Genomic DNA, 21,309 nt, shown 5'->3' with positions numbered 1-21,309 from the left:
ACTGAACTACAATAAAATTTAGGAGAAAAAGGAGAATCTGAATGCGGGGAAAAGGAGAATTTGAAAGCCAATTTCCCCTTGAGGTGGTAGCAGAAATTTTACTACACATTGGCTATTCTTCCCCTCACTCTACAATTTTAGTGTCTTTTGGGGTGCTACACTGATTCTTCCTTTAGCATGTACAGACTGGACCAGTTAAACAGGCTGAAACCCGGCGTGCAGGGGTACGGGTGTACAGGGGTACACCTCATGCACAGAGCTGAGCTCCAGACTTGTCTCCCTTCGCAGATTGCCTGTGCTCCACTCCGTTTTCGAGGTGCTGGTGGGGAGAAGGGAGCTCCAAACCCAGATGCACAGCTCAGCTCTCACTGATGTTTTCTCTTTGCTGAAGGACCAGCTTGCCCCAGCCCAAAAGCACAAGTACCTCAATTCTGGACACAGCCAAATCACCGAGCAGCTGCAACACAAGTGCAGTGTCAGGAACACTGAATAAGGACACAAACAAATCCAAATCACGTGTCAAAACAGGGTGAGCACCCAGCTCAGCTGAGGGTCGTCCTGGGGGTCTAACCGGGACAGTGCAAGACTCACCCTACAGCAACCAGCAGCTGCCTTACCCAAAACTGAGCCACTGAGCGGGTGAGCTCGGTCACCCCATGAGAGTGCCAGGGCAGGTGGATGAGCCTGAACTCCCTTCAGGGGTGTTGTTCACATTGGGACTGAACCCAACACAGGTTTAGCGTGGCAGGACCCGTGAAGGCAGCTCAGGAAAGAAGGCCAGAGCCACCGAAGCCTCAGATGGTCACGACTCCCCCAGAACAGCCCAAGTGGCTGTGGTGCAGCAGGGGGATGGCTCCGAAAAACCTGAGTTGTCCAGAGAACCTGAACTCTGTGGCTCCATCACCTGTGCCTGAGCAGGACAGAGCCACGGCCACCAAACCCCAACTCTGGCACCACCTTGGACTAAAGTTCAACTTAGATAAAAAGTTAAACACATATTTCATTTCTAGCACACTACCATTGAACCTAACTAGCACATTACACCACAGAATCATCCTGGAGTCACCTTGGGGATTGTAACTACACGCCAAAGTAAATTCTGGGCAACCCTTTTGATGCAACCTTTGAAAATATTTCTATTGGTAAAAATTCATGACGAAATTTGTACCAAAACTGATAGTGAATTAGAAAGAGTTTGTATAAAACTGAATGACTTTTAACTACTGAAAGCTGAGTTCTGAATGTCAGTTAGTCCTGGCTGTGCTCACGAATACAAAGCCACTTCATCAGCCATTGAGTGGATTGAGAAATTAGCTTGATTCTTATTAAACTGTTTTTGCAGAAGTCCAGCACCTACCACCTACTGACTTCACAATCCAGTTTTGTCCCCTTACAGATGAAACGTTCTGGAGTTACCAAATCTTTCAGTATTTCATTGCACTGTTTAAAACACAACGTGGTCAAGCACTGCCCTACCGATGAGAAGCTGCTGCCATTGACCACTTGTTGTGCTGGCTCTTCCCAAAATTAACGCGTACTATATCTAGAGAGAGCCCATATGTAGTGCACTGCATTTCTAAATATACTTAGTTTTAGCCCACTGCTGCCCTTGAGAAGAATTAGGTTAGTAGGGTAGACACACAGAAATGGTATTTCTCTTTCAGAACAGTTTGGTCTAATGTCTAATAGTTTTCATTAAAGAGGTTAGAGAGAAATATTATTACAGCATAGCAGCTATTTTTAAATGTTATGGAAGGAAAGCCTAAATAAAACGCCAGACATATGGTCACGTACATGAATTTTCTCTTCCTTTCTCAGTCAGCTTCACAAGAGCACGAAGTAAAGTGAAATAAAAACATAACTACACCAAGTGCATATAAAATACATGCACACACCAAAACACTATTTGTTTAGCCAGTAAAACAAACATTTGGTAACTGAAGATGGAGCATGCATACAAACCCTGCTGAAATAAAGATATAGATATATCTTTATATATATTTATACATATATATAAATCCTTTGCATGCTTCCCCACTCACTTCTATTTCCTGAGTATTTGGATTTGTTTGTTTTGGGGCTGGTTTCTGTTTGTTCGGTTTTGTTTATTTGTCCTTTTCTTAATCTCACACCTTTTCACTGCCATCCTACAGCTTTAGTTCAAAACTGGTGTCTTACACACAAAACTGAACTGGCTGCTGGGAAAAAAGTATCTGATGAATGGAAAAGGCTTTACATGAAGTCACTCAGAAACAAAACACACCAAGTATCACTTGTACTATTTTACACCCTTCAGGAGATAGCTAAAAACAAGGCAACAGCATAAATAATTAAGCATTATTCATTAAATATGTCTAAAATGGTGAAAAGCTCCATATATAATTCTGTTGAAACCCCATGTGCTTCACACCCGTGTCTGTAGGACCACGGTAACCGCACACCGCCCATCACCAACACCTTCTTACCGGTACCACGAAACAGTAACTCAACCACAGGTCTCGGGCGCGTTTAACTCTCTTCAGAAAGCATTAACAATCCTTCCAGCATTATTTTAGTGAAATGATGTGCTGCAGTAACTACCGTGACACTGGCGTTGTCAGAGGGTGACAGGTGAACACACAGCACCCCATCCGTCACCAGTGCCCACGAGACCCCGCAGGTCGCCTGGCACAGGCACCCATAGGAGCAGGTACCACGGTTCAGTGACAGTCACTCACTGCAGCTCAACCTGTAGCGTGTGGTAAGTAACAAGTAACTTCACAGTAAGTACCAGTAACAATCCCATTCTGCAGCCCAGTCTACTATTGGGCAAGGTAATAAGTATTTATGTGTGCAGCTGAAGTCACTATTAAATCATTGCTCTTCAGTTTACCACCAGAGCACCTCATCAGTAAGCTACATTTTTTTTCATATTTGAACACTATCAAATTGCATAAAAAAAACCCAAAGTGCTCAATTCTCCTGGCATTCAAAAGCTCTGATGGAATTTCAGAAAGGCTTACGGTCGGGGTGAACAGAAAACACAAATGTGGATGCTGGCGCTGTAACAAGAAACTTGACAAGTTTCACTCATTTTTGAAGTAGTCATGCAAAAATAAGGGTTTTACGTTTCCATGGACCCAGATGACAGCACACACTGTAATTCTACGTGAACGGCTGATGCTGCCCAGGTGCCAAAGGACGGGCACAGCGTCCAGCACCAGCGGTGCGGACCCACGTCTGCTGGGGCTGGACACCCTAAACAGCCCCATTGAAGCGTGGGCTGACTGGAAACAGTGACTCTTCACAACCTAAAAGGTAGGAGTCGGGAGCCTGTAACGCTTCCTGGAGTCATCTGGTAAAATTACAGCCTAGTGAGCATGCAGCACACACTGCACACACATCAAAGGAGCGTGTCCACCCTCACTGCTCCTGAAACTGCCCCCAGGCGTGGTTCTCGCTGCTTTTACACCCCCAGCACTGCCTGGAGACCTCAGTGAGAAATCACACAGACCAGGACACCCTTCAGTGGAGACTCCTGTCTGGTGTGTGGGCACAGCCGAAACAGCACACCCGAACCAGGCTGTGAAGCAAGCATGAACAAACCCTGAAAATCTGCTGATCTTACACAGACCAATGGCTCTGCACCTGGTTTTAATTCTCTCCCCACCCTCCCCTTTCATTTCCCTACTAGGGAGTTAGCAGGAATTAAAGATAAGGAAAAATACGCTCATTTCCTAAGACCATTCCAAAGTAAGGGCACCTCAAAGTTCAACCAAATAGTAAAAGCAGAGGAAGAGACTCTCAATGACGCAGTTTTAAAACAGCAGAACCACCTAACACAGTCCACTCTCAAGTTCTGAAATTAGGGTCACCAGGTATCATTACAGCCTAAAACATACAATGTAAACTAAATCTTTATGTGTAATTGCTTGTAATAGAGAGAGCAGAAACCCCACAGCTGGATGAAGGGAGGTCTGTAACACACCAGGTGAGAGCTGTGACACCCGAAACAACCACAGCACAGACCATTTCTAACAGGAGGTTCCCTCGCTCTGCAAGGATGGGTTTAGCAGCAGACCCGCGGGTGTCCTGGTGGTTACCTTATCTTACATGGCAAGCAGCTCCCACCCAGCTACTAATGAAGGAATTAATCACCACTTCCTTTAAATTGCTAGGAAAAGTTAATATCTGTGCCCAAAATATTCTTCTAACAGCCCTATGATGATCAACTAGGAGATCTCCATTTAGAATTACTCATTACTTGGCTAAATTCTGTCAAACACATTTTAACCCTGCTTTCACTGTGTGCTGAAGCTAAGTAAAGAAAATTAAGTATAACTTCTCTTACTTACTTTTAAAATTTAATGTAGCCCTTCAATGATTCCTACTCTCAGTAAGTGCAATACTAGCGTAAATAAATAAATACACAGTTTAAGTTACTGTGACTCCTTCCCTCTTCCTGACCTGAAAGCACATCCCGACTCTAAAGGTAATGTTCATGAAGCTTATAATTTGCCAGGAAAGTTTGGTGGCATTATATATTACAATGTATGCAAGCAATTTCAAATACACCTTTTGGAAGTGCTGAAACATTTGGTACGTCATAGGAACCAAATTAAACTGGTTTCTGTAAGGCTAATTACACACAGACCGACTTGTGAGCAGCCTTGTCAGGATGAACTCACTGGTGTGCGCCACAGAGCACCCTGAGTGGGGCTGCACATGGTGTGGAGAGGTCTGGAGCATCCCGAGTGGGGCTGTGCATGGTTTGGAGGGGTCTGGAGCACCCCGAGTGGGGCTGTGCAGTTTGGAGGGGTCTGGAGCACCCCGAGTGGGGCTGTGCAGGTTGGAGGGGTCTGGAGCATCCTGAGTGGGGCTGTGCATGGTTTGGAGGGGTCTGGAGCACCCCGAGTGGGGCTGTGCAGGTTGGAGGGGTCTGGAGCATCCTGAGTGGGGCTGTGCATGGTTTGGAGGGGTCTGGAGCACCCCGAGTGGGGCTGTGCAGGTTGGAGGGGTCTGGAGCATCCTGAGTGGGGCTGTGCGCGGTTTGGAGGGGTCTGGAGCACCCCGAGTGGGGCTGTGCATGGTTTGGAGGGGTCTGGAGCACCCCGAGTCAGGCTGTGCATGGTTTGGAGGGGTCTCACATGCTGCTGCTCCTCAGAGATGACAGAAGTCGCCCAGCTTATTTTGAGAGAAAACCACATGTCCATCAAATGCAATGCACGTTCTCCTCCAAGAAAGCTGTCAGTGCTCAATCAAAGAGCACAATATTTTACTGAGCCACTTTGGAACATTTTCTACTATCACAGAAAGCGCACACTGTATTTGTGTTGGGAAAAGGAAATTTTCTGCTACGTAAAGCAGAGAAAAACCATCCTGGTAGTGATGAACTACGTTTAATTTCACAAAACTCAGAAGACTTCGGATAGGCTCAAACTGACCATTCAGTACTTGAAGTGTTAATTTTTTGTATTCTCTACTGCACTGCCAAAAGGGCTTGCATTCTGATGCTGTCCAGTGTGTCACTTACGTACTTCTCTTTTGTTAAGGTGCTATTACAAGCGCGGTATTTTACAGTTAAATTACTAAGAATGAGCCTCCTGGCTCCCAGCAGCAGGAGTTACACACAACGGGTAACTCATGAGGAGAATCAATCAGCTGTGAGTCACCCGGCTCCGTGACGTGGGTCTGACCACCAACTGCAACCCATGCGGGGATCCCCCCCACCAGCACCACCAGCACACCCCAGCAGCTGCCATCGGGCACTGAGCGGCGGTGCTGTGTCCAGCTGTTCCAAGGAGGAACAGCCCAGTGGCTTCTTCAGAGAGACCTGTGCAGGCTACAGCATGAGACCACAGTGATACAGCTGTAACCTCACATTGTTTTTCCCAGTCTATTATCTCCGATCTTGTAGTGTATAACATGGGCAAAAATATTTCATGTTCACATGTGACACTGATCATGTCTCATTTCAGGCTCTTCAGAGGCTTGAATGAGTATGGGATGCCATGAAATATCTTAGAAGTGCTGGGCACCATACCCATTGATAAGAATAATGACAAGAAATAATTTGAACAGGCAAGTAACCTGCAGGTACACAAAAACAGAGCAGTGTGGGAATGCAGGGCTGCAGCTGATCCACTGCTTCCTCTGCCCATGAACTACAGTTCCTGAGGATCCGCAGGTCTGCTCCTGCTCTCATCTTTCACACTCCTCATAGGAGCAGAACAGGCAACTACTCCCGTGTGCTGCTGGCACTTACGATGTAGCTGTAAGGAGAGGGGCACAGACTGACAAACCTAAACTACAAACTACAGCTTGTGTGCTTGGCTCAGGCATACAGAGCAGCACCTGCACTTGTCAAGGACCAGCAGGAACAGGCGCGCTCAGGTATGCGAGGGTCTGATCACCAGCTGGACTTATCGGGGTACAGCTGCACAGGCTGCACTCCACACCGTGCCGGTGCTGGGTCAGCTAAGCAGCTCCACGTGGGCTGCAGCAGTGCGGGCTGGCTGAGGGTGCTGGTGTCCCACCTCCCATTCCCTACCGGCTGTCACAACCGCTTCCCCTGGGCCGGCACTGGGGATGAGCTGGCTCCAAAGGACGACTGACACACTCAGCAGCTTGACACCAAACTGCAGTCACCAAACCAGGGGTGCGCTGCTGCAGAGGTACCTGTGGCTGCACTCAGCAGCTGCTTCACCAAGCAGCACCGCTCCAGGCCAGCGCCACCTTGCAGAAACCCGGGCCAGCCGTGGGGAGGTAAATGAGAGGCAGCCATGACCACGGGGGTGCACGAAGCCCTCAGCCAGATGTCTGGTGAAACATTGCCGAGCTGCTGACCACTGGAAAGGAGAGCACAGCTCTGTCTCTGACACAAAGCATTGCTGGTGTCCTCAGGGACTGAACACCTCAAAGGATAAAAAGGCGTATGCACCTCATACCTTAGTTTTGCTTGCTTTTTTAGTTTTTGTCACCAATTTGGTTTTGTTTCTTTTTTTTTTTTTTTAATATAAGGCTCTGTCAGACAATTCCTGTATCTGGCAAGGAGAAACACCTCCTTGCTCTCTAAATGCTGAGCTCTGTTTCTGGGAGGCTGTCAGCTGTCCGTGACCAACCTCTCAAACACAGCATTCCCTTTCCAGACCTTTTCTCCACGCCCCCTTTGTGTTTATTTAATTTCTTGTCAGCCTTAGCAAAACACTTACATCACCCAATGTTTGTTTGGGGAACACTTGTACCTTTTTAGGGTTATAAATTTTGCTGCTAAAATTGTGTCTGCTGTGGTACTGCTCCAAAAGATTGTCTCACCTTGACTCTTTCAGCAACTCCTCTAACTACACTGAAGGCAACTGGTTAGGAAGAAATGGAAGCATTTAATTCAAATACAGATTATTTTTTTCAGCCTTTCACACATCTCTTAAAAGAGATACCCACATTAAAGAATAAGTAAAATTTAACCAAGGACACATCCCAGAACATATTGTTCTAAACCACGTTTTAATCCCATTTTTAACAGCCCAGAAAACAGGAGCTTGAGGAGATTATCTAGACTCACAGATGTACTCGTAACAAAGTACACTGCAAACCAACCTATGCAACAATATTTTCTGCCTTAAACTTTCATAATCCTTTCTTTAAATACAAATCAACATCACTCAGCCATAAGGAAGCAATCAAAAGATGGAATTATTCCATGACGCTATAAACTATGTTTTCCACCTTGGTAAGTGATAATATTTCACAGAAGTGCAGGATCTAACCTATTGGGTTAGGATCTAACCTAACTGTACATGACTTCAAAAACTCCACAATGTTATCTGTGGGAGAAGCCAACTCTGGTGCTCTTTGTACACATAATTCTCTGGACTTGGGATGCAGAAAAACCTTTTCCTTTGCATTGCTTGGGTAAATTCACTGAATTGGACATTCAGAACTGAGTGAAAGGTGTTGGGGACATAAAATAACTGAAGCTTTTTACTTGTTCTTCCATAGGAATTTCACCTTTTCTGGTTTCAAAACAAAACCTGAGCAACAGCTGGAGAAAAATGTGGATCTAGAGGAAAGAGGCAAGCAGGAGGGGTATAAACAGTCATCTCGTGCGAGGAATATTTCCAAATGTTTCAGTTTCTTAAAGAGAAGTTCTCGTGCTGGTAACAGTGCTGTCAAGTGACAGCTCAGTCGAGTAGTTCGATGTACAAACAACTGCGTTAGCTGGGACACAGGATTTGTACAAAATCACTTTTAAATAATCGCCTCCTGTCTCTAAAGGTTTTGTAGGAGCAGCTTTCCATTACTATGGCCACAGGAGGAAACATTCAGAATGATACCCAAGTTCACTGCTGAAGGAGTATAAAACTAAGCAGTATTTAAGATAAGAAATTATGTCTGGAGCATCCTCTCTATGTTCACGCCATAGAAACATTTCCTAACAGAACACACCGTTACCAAGGCTTTCGGAATCAAGAGCTCCCAACCTCTTGAGACAAGCGAGTGCCCAAGCACAGCTGGAGCTAAAGCTGGCCAAGGAATCATCAATAACATCAGAATACGAGTTACAGCTGAAATGTTAACAAGATGCTTTGCTATAGGTCTTGCCATTGTATGTGAGATACACCAGGTATGTTTTACTCTAGTTAAATATGCCAACAACACACTTCTAGCAAGATGTTCCCTGAAAACAAATACAACAACAAAGTAGTTCAGAAAAGCTGGACAAAACTAGAGAGTTAATTCAGAAAATAAAAATAACTGGATTACTGCATTTAACCAGCACTGTTACTTTGATACAGATAATTATAAATCTACCGTACTTCTCTTTGGCTGAACCTTAAAAGTAAAATTCAATATATTCAGAGAGAAATTACAGCTTTACATACATTCTATTGAAAATGTAATCAATCATCAGAGGCCTCTTTAAACCGTCCCATAACTCTTTACAGCAGTAAAGTTTTTTAAACCCAGGTATTAATGGAAGGTGAAGAGCTATCAGTGAAAATCTATGTATGTAGCACATAATTATCACCAGAAGCCGTTAAGTGATGGGACACATGAAAGTGAAGTCATCAGGACTTGTACCTTGTGCTGGCGACACTTGGTGACTCTGCTCCCAGCCTACATCTCTCTAGCTGATTAGCCACAATCTGCCTTTCCACTTCCAGCTCTCTGGTAAGCCTTTGAAACTGCAGCTCCTGAAATTTCAAAATAAAAAGAAAAGCATTCTCGATGTTAAAAATGGGTGTGGATTAACTCTGAAACCATCCCTGCTTCATCACAATCATCTTTCTTGTTCTGGCTTCCTTAGCGGAATAAACTACGAGAAGATTAAAGTGGGAATTTAACGGTTCTTTAAGCCAGTGATTCATGCAAATGTTGATTTATCACCTGTTACCAAAGGAAAAACATGTTTATGCATTTGTGGACTTGATTCCTCCTGCAGTTAAAATACTCGTGTCTCCTTGTGCTGCCACAATCTAACAGAATCAGTGCCTATGAAGTCAGTCTTCAGTTTCATCTATAAACGAGATACACGGGAAAATACCGCACCCTAACCTTTCCAGCTGCAAAACTTAAACCCTCAGCTACGATGTTCTGAATTCTAATGTCAGAAACGTAACAGTTATAATTTGGAATGGGCTGAGGACAGAGAGGTGTTATTTCACATTTCCCTGTTTCAGCCGTTGTCGTTTCCTGGTCAAAGGTACCAAACCTCAGCCTTTGGGAACACAGTGCTCAGAGGAAGACAAGGGAAATACAGACGCTGCACAGGAGGTTTGTGTGTTATTAAAATGGGAAACACTTCCTATAAAAACGATGCTCTGAAATCTATCCTATGTCACCAAGGGACTTCAGCGATGTTTTCACCCACAATTAGCCTTTAGTAACTACAGAAAAGGATTCTGCTGAGAAATTGTATTTTTAAACTGATACCATGGATACCCCAAAGTTTAAGTTAACTGTTCAACGCTATTTTAAAAAGATGAACACCAATATTTGACAATCTGATGAAGCAAGTCTTATATACAAGCTTAATACAGCACAGAAGCACTCCTTTAATTTCCAAGTGGTAATAAGGTTTTTTTCTGAATGTAAATCAGGCAGTGGTGTGACACAGCAGCCGCACACCTTGCGTACTACAGCAGTCACCCTCACTCACAGATCACAGCTAACACAAACCATCCTCATCCCTCAGTCACAGGGAGCGAGGTTACACAGCTCACTGCCGTGCTGGGCCCTGGGGAGCTCAGCTGCTGCACGCACACAGCTCTGCAGCGAGGGACAGCCTGGCTCTGCCTTGACCCCAGCACAGCAATGTCCCTGGGTACAGCGTGGCTCTGCTGTGATCCCAGGTACAGCAATGTCCCCAGGTCCAGCCTGGCTCTGCCAAGCCTCTGGGTACAGCGTCACTCTGCAAAGTCCCCAGGTCCAGCGTGGCTCTGCCATGCCCCCGGGTACAGCGATGCCCCCCCGGCAGCTCCTCCTGGAGGGCTTCACGCAGTGCAGCAGAGAGGTCAGAGTAACAGCGCACTCAAAAGTACTCTAAAACCAAGATTTACCTTGCAGGAGCAGGGATCAAGTCTTTTCTACCTACACACGATGAGATTACCTCCAAACAGAAGGCTAATGAGCACCGGGTTCATTAGGAAGCCAGCTGAGGGCTAAGTCAAACAGCAGCTGTCACAGTGCCGAAACCACACCACACATTAGATGACCTTTAAAAAAAGCTGCTTCTGAAAGCCCAGTTCGAGCTCCATCCCACAGAGTGGGCTACTGGGGATACAGCACTGCAGGTACTGCCCCTCCCAGATGATACAAGGACATGTAGCGCTTTCAAGCACGTCTCAGGGCTCACCAACCAAAGCAAATGGACACCAATACTCGAGATGTTAATTCCAGCAGCAAACCTGTGTGCTCCAGGACACGGAGCTGGCCCACCACTGCTACAGGACACAACCACCGATGGAACAAGGCTGCGTTTTCCTACCGCTGCTCACCCGAGAGCAGTCCAACAGCACAGGTATACGCTGTATTCTGCTGAAAACGAATGTGCAAACCAGGGGAGCAGCAGAGAGACGTGGCCCTCAGCCTGCTCCTGGCCATCCCTCCACCAGGGTGGATCCAGTGTCCAGATCAGCATCAGCAAAGCCGAGCACAGCCCATGCTCACACATGGAACAGCATTTCAGGACATACATCCTAAACTTGGGTTTTACTAAAACCTGCTGTTAGACAGAACTGTGAACCTAAATCCTTTTAATCCTGAGACCTGATATGAAAGCCTCATGAATGTGATAACCTGCAGACCACAGCAAATCGTATGGGTCTGTACATGGACCGGAAAGTACAGATAACATCCACAGGTCTGTAGGACATGCAGCTGTGTGAGCAGAGACCCAGTTGTCCCGCTCTGATAAGGCTCTCATCAAGGTTCAAGTCCACGTTGTACCCAAGGGGCACACGAGCGCCCAGTCAGCTCCTCTGGACAGTTTGTCTCTGAAAGAAAATTCTAACAAGTGTATTAAGCTAAAAATGTCAAAGGAGTTTACAAATGAACACTTATTTTCCAATTCTAACTCTTAACAGAGATAATATACCCATCTAAAAGCTGGTTCCCCAGCCAGACGCTAACATGCAACTGCAGAACGCCAGGATTTAAAAACCCCAAACATCCAGATGGTGAAGCCCTGTAAGTGTGGAAGCCAACATCAGCAAGACAAGCTCCTTCCCAAGTAAAGCATGATGTGTGATACAGCATGTAACAAACAGACCTTTAAAATAAACACTATTGCACTGCTTGTTTGCAGAAATAACATAAAACATTTAACCTACGCTTAAAGCCATTTCCTGCTCCTTACTTTTAAATCAATATTTAAATAGCGATGTCATTGATACGAACTATGAATCTGAACACGAGACTCCAGTTGCCTATTGTTATTTATGATCTTTTAATTAGATTAATGAAATAAAACACACCAGCTATTATTTGCTTCCATTCAACCAATCTCTATTAATTTGCCTTTTCATTACAGGCAGAGGCATTAGCGGAAATAACATTATTCTAAAAGCCATGCTCCCAACACGAGCTATGAACACACAGTCACCCGAGCGCTCCCCTCCCTCTGCACCCCAGCACAGCCCCTGCACCAGCTCTGTGTCTGCGAGACATTTTGTAACCCAGGTGTGACCACCAGGAAACTGCTGCAGGAAAACACTACAGCCAGTTACCAGATCCCATGGAAAGGCTGACATAGCCCAAAAAAACTTTTCACATGGGGTGAATCAATTAAAAAGGAAACGGGACAAAGCTCCAGTCCTAACAGTCACAGTAATCAGAGACCCAAGAGAGAAGATAAAATCTGGGCTTGTCAACCAAGCTTGCACCTCCACGATCAAGGCTATTTCAACTGATTTGTCACACGCTTCTGTCCTAAAGGCATTTAAGAGATGAATCAGTAATGGAGATAATCAGAAAAATCAATAGAGACTTCTTTTTTACAAATGTAAACCAATTACAGGTTTAAGAGCCAGAAAAACTCCACTGAAACTACAGGAGTGACCAACGCAAGAGAAGTCTTCTCCAAACACTACAGAAGTGTAGCAGCTACAGAAAATACCCTTCTTCTGCAGGACTGAAAAGGGACCAAGCTAAAATACAGGAAGATACGTGGTAGATGGGGAATGCTGTAAAGAGACAGCTGATGTGGGATGGCGCCTCAGGACCCCGGGTGCACCTCACCGGGTCCCATGGACGACCTGTGCTTGGGTTCCCCAGGTGGCCTCAAACCTGGTCCTCCCTTGCAGTGGGAGGGATGCTGTACCTGCCTTGAGGTGCAGGGATTGGAGATGGGAGAGATCACCATTGACAATTCAGGCAAAAAACTTGTAACATTCAAAGCTAAATTAATTTCAGTTACTTTAACTGAAAGCAACAAGTAGGAAAAGGGAAGAACTCTTCTTTTTCTGCTGCTAATTCATCTTCTAACCTGACAGATAATCTTTTAAACATGCACAGTTTGGTTTCCACAGCGAGAGCATAAGTCCTACCTAGAAAATCATACAATGTGGTTTTGACTGGCATAATGATGCAGAGAGACACATTTAGTACTGGACCGCTGCGTGGCCTGCCCAACAGAGCTCAAAGCAAACTGCCCTGCTTCTTCCCCACACTGCAAAAACCCAAAGGCATTTAAAACAAAAGAACTGCACCTCCTTTTCTTGGGAGGGAGGTGGAAGAGGTGAATGCAATGAATGGACAACACAGCAATACATTTTACTTCATTTATTTATACTATGTTTAAAAAGCAAAACTCCCCAGTATTCCATCAGAAAAAATGTGCTAAGAAGAAAGAAGAGGAAAAAAAACCCAAGCCACGTTTGGTGGCTACTTCTGAGGTACTTGCACTGTTGATTTCGGACAGACACCATCAGCTGTCTATTTACAATATTCTCCATAACTTTTTATTTTGGTGCTGACCAAAAGATAAATATCACAGTGCACTGAACTGCAAAGGTGTAAAGGGCCTGCAGCTCATTTGCCATTTAAAAATCATTCTGGTGCTTAGGAAGATCTAATGTATTTTAGCAAGTGCAAGCAAAGCAGAACAAACCCCAGCTCTCTTCTCTAGCCTGAGCAACCTCCTCGTGTGCAGGCTGAGGTCCCAGGGAAGCAGCAAGGTTTACATACTCATTGAAACAACGAGTGCTGACTTTTCTATGTCTCTTCTGAAATTCGGTATCTGCAGCTTTAGTTGGTATGTCTTAAACACCTGCATAAACATAAGAGGGATAATTTTAGAGGTATCTTCTTCACAGCTGAATACATCATGCTTTAAGCTTTCTTTTATTCACCTTAAATCATTGTACTATTTCAGAAAACAAAGCTCTAATCAATTCTAAGTAAGTGTGTTGGTCACTCTCATGCTTCCTTGCAATGACATTTCACTCCACACTGGATGACAGCAGCCACCACCACTGTTTCCCGTCAGACGGTGCAGGATCACTGCAGGAACCACCTCCATTTGTCTCTCCAGGCAGCAGAGGACTCGCTCTTCCAGTGTGATGCTCCCATGCTGTGCTGGCTGTTGCCCCAGCAAAAATCACAATTATTACAAAAATCTGTGACTGGTTTGTGACCAAGTGACACGGCAGAGTCAAACTAAACAATTATGAAGGTTGTTTTCATTTGCAGAGCATCATTTGTGCGGCAAGAACATACAAAAATGGTAGATGTAGAGTACAGGATACGCTGCCATGCTGCATCAAAAGGACCAACCAAACCTTCTGAAACATGCACATGCAGTGCCTTGGCCACAGCTGGTTTCTTCCAGAATTATCTTACACACAAGGGAAAAACCCCACCCTGCAATTCCATTCACCTGTTTAGCAGTAACTACTTAATCACCTTCTAAAACTACAGGTTTTGTATTCATAACCTAAATTCCACTGCAAAACCACAGACCATATTTCTTATCACAATGCTACAGACAATGCCAGCTTTCAGTGCAATTACAGTTAAGGACCAGGAAGCAAATGCATGATCAAGAAAGAGAAGAGAGCAACCTGCTTTGTACAGGCAATCACAGACTGCAGCAGACAAGCTGCCACGAGTGCACACCAAAGCCCATCACATTTCAGAGCTGTGTAATTCCCTTTTGGAAGGGACCCCCTTCACGGGGGTGGACGTTGCAGTGTGCACCCAGGTGACCAAAAACCACTCTTCATTGCAACCATGCATGCCCAGTGGTGATTCCTCTGCAGCGCTGGGGAGATCTCCCTCGAGAAGACGCTTCAAGGTCTTCACTGCCACAAGATACAGATAAAGTTACACCAATCCTGAAAACAAAATACCCTTTTCATCTGAAAGATGGTACCTCTGACAGGCATCTGGGCCCTGGCAAGACAAAACAGTTGCCAACACACTGTGCTGGGCTGTTAGCAGCAAATAACAGGAAAGCAATGGGAATGTCATTTGTATGACTGACCATGAAGACTGTCATTCTGCTGCAGGCTCTGGATAAGGAAAGAAGGTTTAGAGGCAATTCTGTGCCTTTTATCTGCATCCCTTTGTGACACCACATTGCAGAGATTCAACATTTTTCTTTGGCTAACTGAGGGTTTTCTGGTGACAACTGTGCAAGAGTCCGCAGCGATGTCACAAGCAGCGAGGACAACTCACGAGCTCTCTTGGAATGGTACGTGCCTGGCCAGCCAGAGCAGGGTCGGGCAGCTGGGACATCCGAGAGAGGTGACACCACCGGCAGCAGGGCGATGGTGACACCGACAGATGCACCTCTTGCAGCTTCACAGCTCGTGCCAGCTCTCAGTGGTTGGTGTGGCAGAAGCCAGGGCTGGGACGGGACGTTATCTCGAGCTGTAGTGACACTGGGATATGCTGAGTTGCTTCCAAAGCCAAATGTCATTGCCCGGTGAAATATTAACAAGGTAATTGTAAGCTGAGCTGGGAGATGTTTTCCTAATCATAAAATGTTGGCCTGTTGAACAATTCGGCTGAGCATCTTCCAGTAGTTTGAGTTGATGATTGAAGAAAGCATAGCCTGCATTTAAGAGGAATACTTTTACCTTGCATTTACTACTCATTCAACTGCAAAGTACAGCACAGAGCCACGCAACTCCCATTGCCTATGAATGTTTAAATGGTGCTAAAGAAAAGGCAATTGCATTTTGGCCATTTTTAGGATACAGATGTGCTACAAGGAAGAGGACAAAGAAGATAAATTCATTCACACCCTCTTCACACTGACCTCCTGCACTGCTCTATGCATGTTTCCACTTGCTGTAGTTCAGAGCTAGACCAAGCAACGGACTACTTAAAAACACACCAAATATTGAACTTTTCCAACATGAATATCATACTGTAGTGGCCTAATATTTAAATTCTCTACCAGAATCTATTCAGAAGAAAACTGTACTTTCACCTAAGCATATTATACCAACTGTAACATCTTCCATAAAAATAAAGTTTACTCACGCACACAACTGCATTTGCATGCTTTCAGTATCTCAGCATCTTCCAAAATAGAAGACAAAAGAGCAAAGCATTGGACAGGGTGAAGAGAATCCCAGATTACAGGATGTGAAGTGACACAGCTACAATTACTGGCTGATCACACTCACTCTGTATTCAACAGCAGCAGACCATTAAAGCCCTTAATACTGTTATGCCGGCATTGTTCACCAGTCTGGTCAAACAGTTTAGTGCTGCTCTGGCTGATGGGGGATCAAAATTTCAGCAGCGCACAGAAAGCTCACAGAAAGGAAGAAAGCCACTTGAGGAATGCACTGACTGCAGCTGAGCAGCTCCTCTCTGGAAATGCTGGTGGTGGTGCTGGGTGTCCTTAGACCGGTGCTGAAGCCAAGCTCTGTTCTGGCAGCTGGCGATGAGAACTCAGTTGCTGCTGAGTACACAGGTTGGTACTAGACATAAAAGCGTTACAAAAGGTGTAGATACTCCAGTGTAACGCAGGGGTACCCACAGCTCTAGGCAGGCTCTTTTTCAAGGGGACTTTCTCCCCAGAAGCCTAACAGTACACGCTAGAAAGAAAATATCATTTCTAGACCCTCATATGAATAATGGAGTACACAGAACTTTGGTTATGGAAATGAGTTAGCAGTTTCATCTGAGACAGAAGTGGCGTATATTTCAGCCTAGAATAAGAGCCTTGGGAACCGGCTTTCTCAGGCTTGATTCACCAAATCTGGAAATGCTCGTAAACAGCAGAAACACTAAACTGCAAAGTTCAGGGACTCAATAGGGAAGAATGACCCGTGCAACTGAACACAGTACTAAGAGTTGGAAAAAACACTCAGTTCTTGCAGTCATTCAGAAAACATCAAAGATTTTTGTTTCACTCGCACAAAGCTTGGAAGTCCATTTGCTAAAAGTACCACCCTCACTTCAGAAGCAATGCACCCAGCTGAGCACCAGACGCATCCAAATCAGAACTGCAAAGTGGGACTGCCCGGTGGTTGTGCCCAATCACTGAAAGTGCCTTCACTAAGTCTTTTTTCAGGTATCGTGTTGAAGTGCCATGCCCACACAACCACATCACAGAGTATTTGATATAAAGCACTACACAGCTGAATTGGGAAAGAAATCTCCCAGACTTAATGTCAAAATACTGTCATTCTAGTAGAGATGCTTTTAAGCATGTAATAATTAATTATTTTCTGTACAGAGAACGCATCCTTTCCTCCATTTCCATCTGAAAAACTTTGAGTTTTGCCTTCTCCCCCTGCCCCAAACCCTATAAAAACCATCTCAAAAACTACGTAAAGAATTTTTGACTTAAGCAATAAAGAGAGGGGAAAGTAAGTGCAGAATTTCTGAGTATATGATATGGTTAAATAGTTATACAAACGGAAAAGGGTTTGGAGTGTAGAACAAAAGTGAACACATGTAGGAAAACACTTAGGAAAACCCAAGAGGTTGATGATTATTCACCTGAAAGGACATCCAACCCTTCTGCCTCTGTTGTCACCGCTTACGGAAGAAGAGGTGGAAATGTGTCCATCTGTGGGTGTCAGACCCAAGCAGACCCAAGAGCAGAGGGACTGAAGGAACCCTGCCATGCTGGAGTGCTCCTCTCAGCAAAGGAACTGGCACCAGAATTCACCTTGTTGTGGAAACTGGATCCATGGGGAGATTTTCCTGCGAGATCGCTTCTCTTGGACTCTTTGCTGGAGAGGAAAACTAATATGCTAGGCAGGAATTCACAATTCCAAGTGATCCCATTTGATCCTGCCAGTTCAGCAGCAATCCACTCCAAATTCAGAGGCACACAGCTTGCAATGTAAAGTAGCAGTGATTCTTCAAATCTACCTGCAGTAGTGGCAACCAGCACCCCCAAAAAAGTTACTGCTATGATGTTGTTGTTTGTAACAACTTCTTGCTTTAGTATGAAAACGCTCAATTTACTTGTAATACAGATACGAGACTCCCCGCAGAAATCAGCTAAACCTTTATCCAGGCACTCCCCAGGATTCAGAAATACAGACACGTATATTTGAATGCTTTAGTTCTACTTAAAACTTATTTTAGCATATCCTAAGATACTTCTATTCATTATAGCATAGAAAATTTTTAACAGTTTAGAAGTGAAAAGACAAACAAAGCCACCATTAGCAAATCCAGTAAAAGAAAAAAAGGCCGAACTATGTTTCAGCTTCAGTAGAGTTAGACCTGAGATCTGCCTCATTCAAAGAGGAATTCCTCTAATAGAGATGCCACTTGCACCAGCAAGGTCAGTCCTTCCCTTGATTTTCACCCAAAGGTACCTCCACTGGTGTATCTGCAAACAGAACACCTTGACCTGCTAAAAGAAGAACTCTCTCCCCATCCCAACCAATGCCAGTGGTGGTTGTGTCAAATTTACAGGAATTAGGGATGTGTGTTCACCTCAAAACAAAACTTGAGCTTTGTCAGAAAAGCACAAAGCTGTAGTAATCTAAACTTCTTCAGATTACACTTGTTCTGCACATATTACTTTAACACCGAAGATGAAACGTTTCTTTTCTATAATACCATCAAGGGAGGTTTACACAGCTGTCTGTTCGTGTTGTGTCAATGAGAGACTGCTCAGGGTTCAGGGGACACACACCAGATTGGTTAAAAAGGTGCTTTAAACTGATTTGAGGTCACAGAAAAAAGAAACAAACGGAGAGTTCATTTAAAGTGGGTTGTAGGGTTCAGAGAGTAATTAGTACAACATTTATTTAACCGGTCTGTGCCACTATGGTAGAAAGCTTGAAGTCATTCAGTAAATTTACCTACCCATTTCAGAACTACTGTAGTAGTTTTAGAAGTTTTTATTAAGTTAAAATCTTGCACAATCTGACAAGTAATAATAATAATAAAGGCTTTTCTGAATTGTGTTTCCACTGGCATCAGTGTTTCTGCAGTAATGAAGTTAAGGTGTGGCAACTGTCTCACAAATACAGACGTTCTGCAAGTACAGATCCCTGCACAAAAGGAAGTTAAGCCATAGCAAACAGCAGAGCAGTTTCTGTTCAAGCTTAATAAAGTAAATAACTGCACTGGAAAATATTCTGTTCTGGGCCTTCTGCCATACAGGAAGGGTGTTGAATGTGTCAGTGTCCATAATTATTATCAACAGAAGAAACACCAGAAAGCAACAGTTTAGCTCTCAATTCTTTCATGTTCAAGAGTGAAGGACAATTTACATCTTCCCCCCTTGTATCCATTCTCATGTGTCTGTACATATTAAAGTTAAGATACAGTCCTGAAGTTTCTGTTTCACTATTAAACACAATTTTAATTTTATTTTTTCCTTTCATCAGAATTCAGTTTAGTCCACATATTTAATAGTCTTTTTATGAATGGAAAGGTGAAGAGGTTTTATCCTCTTTTTCAAAATGAGGAAATATTCCATTATAATTTCTTCTCTAAGAACAAGAAAAAGATAAACACACTTCTTGGGTAGGAAAGGGGATGCCAACAAATGCCTCTTTACCCTATACTTATCATGTACGTACCCAGTATAGACAACGCTGTCAGAACTCTACGTTCAATCACTGCTGCACCAGAGCTGCTCAGCAGCAACTGTGGGCAGTGCCCAGGTCACTGCCTGGCCAACCTGAGCCATTACCGTACTGCCATTTATTGCAGTTCTGCTCAACGAAGCTACCGTTACCAGCATCTTCTTGTGAACTGCAACGTGAAACGGACCAACCCCAAATCACCACAAATGTACTCTAAATAATGAGTTCTCATTGACATCTGTGGTAAGCTAAGACAGCACAAGGCAAGGCAGTGTGTCAGATGGTGAGAGGTGACTCAAGAGCACTGTAACTCTGATACCTGCAATTACTTGTATCTACATAGCCTCCAGCATTAATATCCTTTGCATTAGAAGACTTATTATTAGTTTCAATGACAGTAATAAATTATTAGAGCTGCTATTCTCATCTTAAAATACTTTGGAAACTATTAATTTAGGAATGAAAATAAATACCCACATTTCATCATCCTGCAGAAAGTTTTCATTTAAGATTTAAGGTTCTATAATTAAGGTTCTATCTGAGGTCATATAATCTAATTCTCATTTTCTTTTTTAAAAATATGAATGAGACAACATATGAGAAGTCAATATATCTTGGATCAAGTAGTGATTTATCTTAAAAGAAGTTCTGAAACAGACAGCAAAGCACATTTATTCTGACATTCAGATGTTGCAATTTATGCATTAATCCAAGAAAGATGTTCATTATTTCTAGTCCTGATCATTAGAGCTGAGCTACTACTTCTCTGTGGTTTTTTAAACAAAATTAACAACTTGAGTTAGAACGTTTCTTTGTAAACCTGCTATTTTCTTCCCCTTGAATGACCTCTACAAATTAAGGCTGAACTTGATTTCAAACACAAATTTTTTTCTATCACCAAGATACATGTCCATAGATGTGATGCTGCTTTGAAATATATTACTATCTTGGTATTGATAACTGAAAGAAAACTTGAAGTTTAAACCCCATTCTTTAACAAAGCACAATTAATCACAGCAAAACCTGTATGTGCAAGTTTCTGTAATGCTGTACTCAGCTTTCCAGAAAGCACAAAAAGGACCGATTCTCAACGCTGCATCAATTCCACGCTAGCTTCTCTTTTTTAAACAATAAACCTGCATTTCGAGTCTGACTTACAACAGCAGTGCACAGATTCCAAGGGATACAGAACACCATAATGACGCTTCTGTTCGGTGCCGTCAAATGAACCCTTTATATTGAGACTCTAACATTCTGACCTGCAAAATAAACTACACCAACGCTAGGCAACGCATTTATGAGCAGCGACTGTTTATTCCAGCAATGTGACAGAAGACAGCGATGAGCTCCCGATGGCACAGTGAACTGCTGAGCACACGCACGTACCTGTTCCTTCACAGAAGCCAGGATGGTGGTGGCGGTCGCCTCTGGCTCCATGCCGGGGCCTGTGGCAGTTTCCCGTGTTGTCTGCGGCAGACCCTCCTCCACCATCGGGGTCTGCTCAGGGGCTGGCATTTTGCCTGCAACAACAAAACTTTAAATTAGTTTACATTTTGACCCGGTGATGTTAAAGAAAATTCAAGCTTTCAGGATAATAAATTCTCTTGACTTTTTTCTAAAACGTTTCCAAACTCAACCAAGTTCGCAAAGAACTTTGTATTATCATCAACACATGTTGTTATTACTGTGCTTCACCTTCACAAACAGAACTCAAATTACATACAGAATGCAAGGACCAGGCAGAAGCAACCAGGCAACTTGACATTTAAAGATTGGTTTTAAAATACTATATTCTGTGGTAGTTACTGAA

At 43.9% G+C, this 21,309-nt stretch overlaps 1 protein-coding gene across 2 annotated transcripts in view; it reads right to left on the bottom strand.

The window, feature by feature from the left end:
• The window catches only part of PKP4 (plakophilin 4), a 46,259-nt gene extending 25,245 nt beyond the window's left edge, over window positions 1-21,014 (bottom strand). For both annotated transcript variants that reach the window (XM_010194330.1, XM_010194331.1), the window contains exons 1-2: window positions 20,886-21,014; window positions 9,061-9,173 (exon numbers count right to left, since the gene is read on the bottom strand). In XM_010194330.1, the coding sequence (XP_010192632.1) occupies window positions 9,061-9,173; window positions 20,886-21,014 (242 nt within the window). The remainder of the gene's footprint in view (window positions 1-9,060; window positions 9,174-20,885) is intronic.
• Between the last annotated feature and the right edge of the window lie 295 nt (window positions 21,015-21,309).

This window comes from Mesitornis unicolor, unplaced genomic scaffold, assembly GCF_000695765.1.
Source record: "Mesitornis unicolor isolate BGI_N332 unplaced genomic scaffold, ASM69576v1 scaffold10291, whole genome shotgun sequence".
Lineage (NCBI taxonomy): Eukaryota > Metazoa > Chordata > Aves > Mesitornithiformes > Mesitornithidae > Mesitornis > Mesitornis unicolor.
Note: the sequence above shows the minus strand (reverse complement) of the source record. Positions and strands in the feature narration are given on the sequence as shown.